A 10858-nucleotide genomic window follows, 5' to 3' on the forward strand; every position below is an offset into this window, starting at 1 on the left:
TCTCTCTCTCTCTCTCTCTCTCTCTCTCTCTCTCTCTCTCTCTCTCTGTGTGTGTGTGTGTGTGTGTGTGTGTGTGTTTGTGTGTGTGTTACTTGATACTATGACTCTTGGGCCATATGCCAAAAATATGTCACTTGATAACATCAGAATCTGCTGACCAAACCTAGGTGCTAACCTGAGACACCATTTCAACACCTTGAAATGCTACCTCAGCGCTTCGGGGCTAACCACATTGGTGAGACAGGTTCATTAATTATCAAGCATGAGCTTCATTAGTAAGGCTTACTATTTGATGTAGAATTTGTGTGGTTTTCTAAAGAAACAACACACCACCACAACAATGCCTGGGTGTGAAATAGGCTCCCTGACTCCTGTGGGCAAAAACCTCAGGCATGATTCATACCAACATGAAAAAGGTACAGTGAGGAAGCACAGCTTCTCCTTTAGGGGCTATAAGCTTTTTATCAGGAGTAGACTAAAACTGTCTCTCTTCACATTCATCCTACTCTTAGACGGAATGGGAAGAGCTAAGGTCTGCTTACACAACATAAAGGTGGCACTGGAGCCAGACACTGAAAGGGAATGTAAAGGTGAATGAATGAGCTGTGTTGGTTAGTGGAGAGAAGTTCCTTCAAATGTTCTAAGACAGACTCAGCCTCACTGCTGAACAAAGCTTGGCATTGATTAGTCATTCATTGGCCTCTGGATAGCATATGGAGAATCCCACTCATGGTCTTTGAGATAATATCTATAGTCTCACCAAACAGAAGGTGCAATGGAAACTGACAGCAGCCTTTACTGGCCAAAATGCATGATGAGAATAAAGTTAAATCTTAACTTTAAAACTAAGACCATAACTAGTGTGCCAAAGTTTCTCATATAGTCTGAGAATGCTGTGGCTGGGAAGTCATCCGGCTAGTGAAGTGCTACCGTGCCAGCCTGAAGACTAAGGCTACCACCAAAATCCATGTAAAAAAATGCTCATGCTTGTCATCCCAGGAATGGGGACATGACTAGATAGGTGGGACCCCAGATTTTGTTATGCAGCTACCCTAGACTACTTAACAAACCCCAATAGGTCTCTGTCTTACAAAACAAAGAAGAGGATGTCCCTGAGGATTGGCAACTCAGGTTGACTTCTTTGACCTCTGGCCTCCACACACCTGCACACACACACACACACACACACACACACACCAAAGTAAAGACTTGACAGTTCTGAAAGTGCATCCTACTGCCTTAAACCAACTTCCAACTAGAAACAATAAGGGATGCATGCAGTAAAGATTCCTTAGGCAGGAGAATGATTAGAAAGACAGAAAAAAAATAAACTGTATGAAATACATCAAATTGCAGTCGCAAAGGGAATGTCAGAAGGCTCAGAGACAAGATGCTAAAATGAAATTGGTGCCGAAGAAATAACAGCATACTTTCAGCGACAACAATATTTAATGCACTTAGAGGTTTTGTAGAATACCCAAAGAGCTTCCTGACTAGCAAGCCTTAGGACTGAGACTGCTTCCCTTTATTTAACACACATCTCTCCTGCTCCAATTATAACTGGCATTCCTATCCTCTCCTCAGAAATGAATAGCATGATCTAGTTTTCCCATAGTAGCAGTAAGAACAAGAGAAAATTATAATGATGATAATTTTTGAGAAGAAAACTTGCTTTTTGATGAAGATGATAATACCTTCACCAGCACTTTAGGAATCAACAGTGAGATGCTTCTTCCTCTCTCCTGCCTTTGGGATGAAATCAATAAGACAGGGCTGGTGCTCAACCTTTATGTGCACACAAATCACCTGAGAATCTTATTAAAGTGGAAAGTCCAATTTAACAGCAGAGGCTCCCAAGACTCTGCACTGGACAAGCTTTCCAATGATGCCTGTGTTTCTTGTCAATAGACTACATTTTAACTAAGTAGCAACGGATTTGACTTTTTCTATGAAATTGCAAATAATTGAATTACTTCAACTAATATTTAATAAGGATGTAAAAATGGCACTAAGTATAACACTGGGCTTATCCTGGAGAAATTTACAAGTGTACAAAAACATTGGGAAAATCTCAGAGCTGTCAGTTAATGAAGGAACCAGTTGAGGGGTTGAGGGTTGAATCACTAACAACCCAGAAACACTGACAATCAAATAAGGCATCCATCCCTTTCTTCCTGTGCATAACCTTTGAGAATTTCTTCCTAACCTTTATGACTGCAAATCAAACAGGGTCACTCTTAGACAATGTGGATCTCCATTCCCTTCTTCTTCTTCACAACCTTCAGAACTCAAATGAGACAAGGTCACCTTGAGACAATGGGAAGGAGAGTGCCAATCCCCTTCTTTCCATAAACAACCTTTAGAGCCCCAAATCAGATGAGGTCAGTCGAGGACGATGAGAGAATTACACAACCCTTGCAAGGACTATTTCATAATCATGTCTGAAAGCAAACAGAAGCAAAAGCATTACCAAGCAAACACAGCAGTGATTACAACATCACATCGTGAGCTTTGTTCTAGCTCTTAAGTAAAATTTATCAACACAAGCAATTATGGGCTCAAGCTCCCTTCCTAACAGCACCTGAGGTAGGCATAGTACTGGTCTCTCAGAGGAGCAAGGACTCTAATCCCTGGGATGTACAATACACTGGTCATAAAGGAGAACATAAGGTTGACAATGAGCTTGTCTTGAGGTGGGAGGTTTTTGTACTTTGTCTTGGTTGTCCCTGATGGAATAACAAGAAATTTTGTAAGTAGAAGAGGAAGACAGGGAACCTAGTGCTGGAATCTTGCAGTGGTTTACAGCTCTCTTTGAAGAAGGGTGAAGGTGTCCAAGCTAAGAATGTTGGGTTTCCTATAGAAACTGGAAACTCATCAACTATCTTCTAGGAACTCTGAAATGAATGCTAACCTTCCAACAACTTATCTCTGAGTCCAGGAAGAGCCATTCTCAACTCCCTCCCAGCCTCTAGATCTGTGAGAAGATGAGTGTATGTTGTCTTAAGCTGCTAAATCTGTGGTACTTACAAGAAAGATATACAACTAATATAGTCTCTAATGCAAATAGTACCTCTACTTCCCTCAACATCCTCCAGAACTCCTAATCCAAGTCCAAACTCTGTAACAATCCCCTAAAAACACCTTCTGGTGAGATGCCCTGCAGTTTCCAATGTTGTGGGTGTCATAGAGCAACAAGTTAAGAGACCCAACTTCACTGAGTAAAAATCTATTCCTGCAGTTGATGGAAGATACTTTATTGAAAGTTCTTTCAGTGCAATGGAACAATACTAATAAACTGAGTCATAACTTCTAAAGCAGAACAAGCAATGTTACCAGAAGTTGAGTAAGACTTCTTGAAGTCTCCATAGGAATTTTCTGGAAGAGAGTAGAAGAGACAAAGAGGTATGAAACTCCCCTCTTACCTGAAACTGAGCCTAGAGAAAAGAATGGGCTTCTGTGCACCTCTGACTGCTCCTTTTCCAGAAACTATAAGGAAACTTTTAAATTCATAAACAACTCATGAGAACTAGTTACATTTTACTTATACATTTAGTTTGTTTTGTGTATCTAAGGAAGAAGGATTAAGGACTACCAGGTAGAATAGATCTACAGCTAGAATAAGGGTCTACCCAAGAAATGATGAAGTGTGAATTGAGGCAGAAACATTAGGAACAAAGATCCGATGTCATTTCTTGGACATAATGAAATAATAATAATAATATTGGCACTAAGATTAAAAACGGTGATTAACAATTACTTAATCCTTTTTAAGTATGTGACCATTCTGAATGATCTTGCTAATGTCAGCAATGTTTTCATAGCATTGGCAAACACATAACTAATGTTTTTTTTCTTTTCTTATCAATGGCAAACCAGTAAGCATGTGTAGTATCAGAAGACTTCATCTTGGTACTATTAGTTCAAGACTTGTTTTCCCATTTGCTAAATATTTACCCACTGGGACAAATTAATCTCTAGTAACTTCCTCAGTTGAAACCAGTCTCTCCCAAGATATTTGTCAGATTTAAATAAAATTCTATTCACACATTTTATAACCTGTTAACCACTATGTATAATGTATGATACTGTTATTGACTAGGAAGAATGGCAGTGACAACATCAGTCATGAGGGGGCAGGTCTCTGCATGATAGAAAGGAGGAAACAGGAAGAGGAAAGGGCTGCACAGCTTCTCTCCCTTAGCGCTTACACAGCATTTTCAGATACTAGGCGAGCTTGTCCTTGAGAGGAGGTTACTAGGTCAGTTCCAGCGTTATTCCTCCAGGTCCTGTTTTCAAAGTGTCCAGTGTCTTCAGCAAACTTTACATTTTTGGATGAAGCCAAGGGAAATGCTTATATTGGTTCTGGAATCTTGTGGGGTGCCTGGACCAAGAACTAAAAGAGAGGACTTCATGTCTGGCACCAGGTTTTTTGTTAGATAGTCTTATAGCTTTGAGAAGAGTATTATCACCACAAATGGATTAACTTCGTTTAAACCATTTAATGCATGTATTATACATATTTTTAAGTAAAAATGTGCTGTTTCCTTACAGCTCTTTCAAACATCCAATGTGTTATTTATCCCTCTTGCTTCCCACTCCCTTCAGGAATTATCCTCTCTTCTTATTTTCCCTGTTAAAAATCTTCAGTTTTTCTTATTTATCCCTCCCAAGAGTGCAAAAATCAAAGAATAAAAAAATGACCCCCCCATCAAAAAATGACCCAATTATAAAGTGGGCTATAGATTTGTACATAGAGTTCTCAAAAGAATAAATAAAAATGTGTAAGAAATGGCTTTTTTTTAATGCTGGAAATCCTTAGCAATTAGAAAAATGCAAATTAAATTACTTCCTGGGGTAAAATGGGATGGCCAAGATAAGGGGAAAATCTGACAAGGAACACTGATTGGAATGTGGGGTAAGGGAAGCCTTCACTCAGTGTTGATGGGATTGCAGACTGATGCAGCCACTATGCAGATCAGGGTGGAAATCTTTCAGAAACCTAAAAGCAGATCCCCATAGAACCTGGTTATTTCACTCTTTGGAATCTACTCAAAGGAACTGATATCTGACTGCACATTTGCCCAGCCATATTCATTGCAGCTCTATTCACAACAGCTGTGAAATGGAAACAACCTGAATGACTTAATGATGAAAATGTGGCACACATGCGAGGTGGAATTCTGTTCATCAGTAAAGATGCAGTTAAATGGATGCAAGTAGACAATACGCTGAGTTAACCCAGACCCAGAAAAACACATGTCACGTTTTCTCGCATATTTGTGGATCTTAGCTGTGACTCTATACATGTAAATAAGTGACCTGGCATAGTCAAAGAAACCAGGAAGGTAATGGGGACCATAATAGGATGAAAGACCTCTAGAGAAGGCGTAGTGAGACACAGGTGCTATGAAGAGAGAAAAAGGACAGGGAGAGGGGGGCAGCTTTAACTGGGTAAGCAAATGGAGACTACTAAAGAAACTCACAACTAGTCAAATTGCAGAGAATAATGGACCATACATCCCTCTCCAGTTGGTACACCTAAATTTCAAAAAACACCAGAAAGATTGTGAGAACTAAAGAACTACAGTGTTTGCTACCAAACAGTGTCCTCTATATATGACAGGACAGCTACACCCATGTAATACCAACAATATGGTTACCCAGGAAGACCTGGGTAATAACAACACCAGGTCACATGACAATATGGATGGGGGAGGGATCTCACAAGGCCCCTCCCCTAAGTGAGAACTATGGACAATTAATGGCCTGCTGAGGGAGGGAGAACCAGTTTCGCCAGGGATGAACCATAATCAGTTATCCAGTACCAAGTTGTCATCCCCAAGCATACATATACATATTATAAATACATTACATTAAATAATTAAAAAGATGAGAGAGAGACAGAGAGAGAGAGAGAGAGGGAGAGAGAGAGAGAGAGCAAGAGAGAGAGAGAGAGAGAGAGAGAGAGAGAGAGAGAGAGAGAACCTAAAGAGGAGGAATAAGCAAACATGTTCTTCAAATTCTGAGATGGTAGTAATAAAGATGCTAGGACTAGATCAGAAACAGAGACAAAGTAGCAAAAAAAAAATCAGCTAAAGACTGGGAATGAAAATTAACAGGGTCAGTAGTGACCTGTGCTTTACAGTCTGTTGTTTGGACTGAAGGTCAGTCTCTCTCACTTTAAATTAGATCCTGCTTGTCAATGAGCTCTTCAATGCATAGCTTTGCAGGGCATCTTAAGAGCGTGTCATTCATAAATGGAAGAGGATTGCCGTTGTAAGAATGATCATTGTAGCGTATAATGGGATGTCAATGAGAATACTCGGCAATAGCAGTGCAGCGATGCAAACACTTAACATGGATATATTTTACTTTCTAAATTCATCCCCACCAAGAGAACTCAGGGATTCTGGGAAAACCCCTATATCCACAACCACAATAAAAAAAAGTCCAAGATGAGTTCTTGGACTAGTTTGTTGAGCTGTACAGAAGAGAAACTATGTCATAGTGATGTAGGCCATTTCACAAGACATAGAAGCCTGCATGAATGGTTGTATCCTCCATGTCCAGAATACTCTGAATATCACATTTAAAACAATATTAATTAATGTAAACAACTGAGTAAAATAAGGAACTATGAACCAGTGTTAATATTGGTTGAAATAAAAAAATAAGCAAACACAACAAATAAAGAGGAGACAAGCACAATACTAAATAATGAATACAATAAGACTTTAAAAATCGTTCATTCTAAATGGGGAAATGACTTCATAGTGGAGAAACTTGAAGAAAGCCTATTTATAAGGAGGTGAACTGATAATATCAACCAAATCTGCATAAGCCAACACATTCCAGCTCTGATGAGGAGCGCCGAGGTCACAGCTTCACTTCAATGGCCGTTCTGCAAGATGCTTCAATGGGAAGAAAAGCCAAGAACTTTCAACAAAGCACTTGGTCCATAGTCTTCAAACTGGCTGATGCCAAGAAGCACAAAGGCTGAGAACTGATCCAGACTGAAGAACACTAAAGAGACATATATTATACATGGTTGGGCCCTGCTACCAGAGTCAGTTCCAGACAACTGCCTAAAGGCAGAACAGTGAGTGTGCGTTGTGGGTTGGGGGAAACTACAGCCAAGGGCCTTGCCTCAGTGCAAACTGGAGAAAGTGATTGACATATTTTGAAGGAGACTATTAATGTCCTTTATTAATAAATAATGGATTTACACTCTTTTAATGAGTTTCATATATTAAATAGTGAACACCTAGAGGACTATGTTTTATCTCAGTGCTCCTACAACTTAGGGTGGTGCCCAGTGTTGTCACAGCATACTGAGTGTCTACCAACTGAAGGGATTATCTCTTGAAGACAGTCAGCTTCCAAGTCAGGCTCTTTCTGCTTGAATGGTTATATAGTTGCAAAGTACTAAACACATTGCCTAGAGCCAATACTTCTTAAGGCATGAGTATATTAGATTTATAATGAACTATACCATATTTACTCTTATAAAGCAGAAACCCAGAGCCAATATTTCTTAATGCATGAGTCAGAGTATGAGATTTATAATGGAATATACCATATTTATTCTTATAAAGCAGAAACTCAGAGCCAATACTTAATGCATGAGTGTATGAAATTTATAATGGACTATATCATATTTACTCTTATAAAACAGAAAAGTTAGCAAGTCCATGAACAATTAATTGAACATATTCTTAGAGTATAATAAACACTTGATGTATGAATGAATTATGATTCAGAACATAATCTGAAAACAAGACAGGAAATTGGCTGCCAGTGTAGACCACACATCATCTCAAGTGCTCTTGATGGCAACCATCATTCCAGAGAATAGCGGATTCATTTTTCTTACTAGATATCTGTATAATTAGAGGTGAAGAAGTTGGAGAAAATGAAACCTATCTATTAAAAAAGGGGAAATACACTGTACGAGTTCAACAGTTAGCTTTGCTTTATTGATAACATCTTAGGAGTTTCCTAACTAACTCCAATTAATTGTAATTAATTCATCAATCTATGGCATTCAGGTTTCACAGATACCAAGAGAATAATCAATCTACGCTGACTATTTGAGTAATTAAAAGTAACAACTGCTAGTTGTTTGGACTACATCTAGGACAGTTCTCTCTTTTGCATTTATTTGCATTCGCTCTTTAAAGTTTGAAACAATGTGTTTCAATCATATACTTTATCCCCTCTCCCCTTTCCTTTGTGCCCTTGTTTGTTTGTTTGTTTGTTTTGAGTCTTTCAAGACCAGTTTGTGCTGCCCAAATATTCTTAGATGTGTTATCTTCCTCTGTTGTGAGGTCAACTGGGGCAACTCTCTTAGAAGAACCATTCTCTTCCCTCTCCCAGGAGTTGATGATTGTCAATACCCTTACAGCCTGGGTGAGATTGTGTAACCAGCTCCTATCTACATGCTGAGACATTCTCTGGCTTTGGCTTTGACAGGCATTTTGCATGCTGTGAATACATATGTGCAGCTGCCCTGTTGTGGCCACAAGACACTGTTGTTCCCTTATAGTCAGCAGCTGCTTCCGGCTCTTACATTCGTCCTGTCTTCTCTTCTGCAACAGTCCCTGACCCTCAGGCAGAGGAGGTGCCATCTATGTGTTCTATTATGCCTGAGCATCCTTCTTTTATTCTCTGCATCTTGGCCAGTTGTGTGTCTTTGCATTAATCATCATCTACTACAAGGATAAGCTTCTCAGATGAGTGTTGAGAGACGCGTTGATCTGTGGGTATAATAATATCATTAGCACTCGATTTAATATTAAATCCAATTAGTAAAATAATACTAGGTGCTCCTCCAGGATTTTGGTCCAATAATAGTGCCAGGTATGAGTCTCTTCATCTAGTGGAGTGGGAATTAAATCCAGTCAGAGAGCGTCTCTTATTTCCTTAATAGTCATACCACTGTTACACCAGTGAACATGTTTTACACACACACACACACACACAAGTTAAAATAGTTACCTAATAATAAGGCAACAATGCCCCACCAGAGGCTAGAAAATAAAAAGCCAAGTGCAAGGAATCGGTTACTTTCTTTGGACTTCCTGCCCAATGAGGACCCATAGACCCAACAACATTAAGATTATTAGCATTGTTCTTGGTTACCTTCCAGAACATGATGGTAAGACCCTATTGCTGAAGACACCCCATTTTTGAGTCATAGGACATGGAGAAATCAATCTGGGACCAATCCAGAAACTTCACCCCTGCTGGTTAGCTTTCACAGTACTGGAAGGTGCTACGCACACCACAAGAGGAGAAAAGTGTCCCTTAGCCATTTCCACACGTAAACTTCAGTTAAGATCAGCCACTGGAGATTGAAAATGGGTTGATGAATTTAAGGCCATGCAAACCACAGCAAAATCAAAGAGCAGAACAAAAGTATGTATGATGCATGAAACAAATTTATTAGGACACTAACAGTAAGACCCTGCCCACACACCCCAACTGGAAGTACATTTATGTTGATGTCGTTTCCAGTCTCTCATGAAAGAGTGGGTCTTGCTTCTCTTAGCTGTGGATGAGTTTCAGCTTGGAGATGGGCTCCTGCTCAGCATTACAGGAGAACCAGACCACAGTGAGTAGACTGTATCTTGCAACTGCCATGGGAGGCTGGAAGGCAGACATTGCTTTTCAGGTTGTTTCTTGTGACGGTAGCTGGTTGAGGGTCCTGTAGTCTCCAGAGCCATTGGTCCATCAGTAGGTGCTGTAGCCGAAGCCAGAGCCAGAGCCCCATGGCCTGTAAAAGCTGCTGCCATAGCAACAGCCTGGATTTTGGAAGTTACTAACACCACCATAGCAGAAGTTGCGGGAGCTGTAGATGGTTCCACAGCCATGGTTCAAGGGAGAGCCCAAAGGCACAACACAGTTCAGGGGGGTAGCTCTGTAGTTCCCGTGGAAGTTGGTTCCATAGCAAGGATACCCTTGGAAGTAGTTTCCACAGCAGAAATAACGAGTCATGGTGGCAGATGAGGAGAGAGGGTTGGATAGACTGTGAAGAACAAGTTACCCAGGTGTGAATGAAGCATCTCCTCCGCACTCGACTTTTTATACCTTGAGCTGGTGGACATGACACACCAGTCATTGCACACCTTCCCACAAATTTGCATAAATAAGCCTATTATTTTTCTAGTAAAATGTGCATAAAGAAACCCACAGACTCTTTGCCCACATTTTTGTTAGCTTTTCTGTTTACAAAGGAATGTGTGCTATCTTCAAAGCCAGTGACCATCTGTGACACACCACTGAATGCTTTTCATAGGTGCCCCATGGTTTAACTACTGTCCTGGTTGCATCATCTGAGGCTCTAAATCTTCTGCCTAGAAACTCCTCCCAGTTGACAGAACTAGGCTAAAAGGCTTTGTCAAGAATATAAACACTCAAACCAAGACATAACCACTCTCTGGGATTTTTTACTCTTGGGTAAAAATCATTCTAAAACATTAGACAAAAGCACTATAGACATCATGATATTCACTTCCTGTGTCATTCCAAAATGCTTGCACTTGAAAGAAGAGTTTATTTGGTGATGGAGAACATCATTTAGAACCAGGTAAAAGTAGTGAGTGCAGAATGGTGTGAATATGTTAGATACCACTAAATCATTGGCCTTTGAACAGCTTGTTTTGTATAAAATCATCTGAACACATTTTTCCCAAGAGCATTGCATAAAAACATCATCTGAACAATTCTTTTTAAAATTACATGAAATTGGGAGTGAGGAAATACATTTGTGGAAGGGTGGAGGAGGGAGTGGGAGAGACACAGTGTATACATGTATTAATTTTTAATTAAAAATGAACAAATCTTTTCATAGAGGCTG

At 39.9% G+C, this 10858-nt stretch overlaps 1 protein-coding gene across 1 annotated transcript; it reads right to left on the reverse strand.

Annotated features, from left to right (window-relative positions):
* Window positions 1-9422: 9422 nt before the first annotated feature.
* On the reverse strand, window positions 9423-10051 carry LOC114611567 (keratin-associated protein 7-1). The gene has a single exon (XM_028756272.1). It carries the CDS (start codon window positions 9994-9996, stop codon window positions 9733-9735), a length of 264 nt encoding a protein of 87 aa, XP_028612105.1. The 5' UTR covers window positions 9997-10051; the 3' UTR covers window positions 9423-9732.
* Window positions 10052-10858: the final 807 nt, after the last annotated feature.

Source organism: Grammomys surdaster, unplaced genomic scaffold (genome assembly GCF_004785775.1).
Source record: "Grammomys surdaster isolate TR1022 unplaced genomic scaffold, NIH_TR_1.0 126118, whole genome shotgun sequence".
Taxonomy (NCBI): Eukaryota; Metazoa; Chordata; class Mammalia; order Rodentia; family Muridae; genus Grammomys; species Grammomys surdaster.

What these genes read in the sequence shown, in the direction of transcription:
- LOC114611567 (XM_028756272.1), bottom strand. Translation starts at nt 9,996, where the DNA reads ATGACTCGTTATTTCTGCTGTGGAAACTACTTCCAAGGGTATCCTTGC.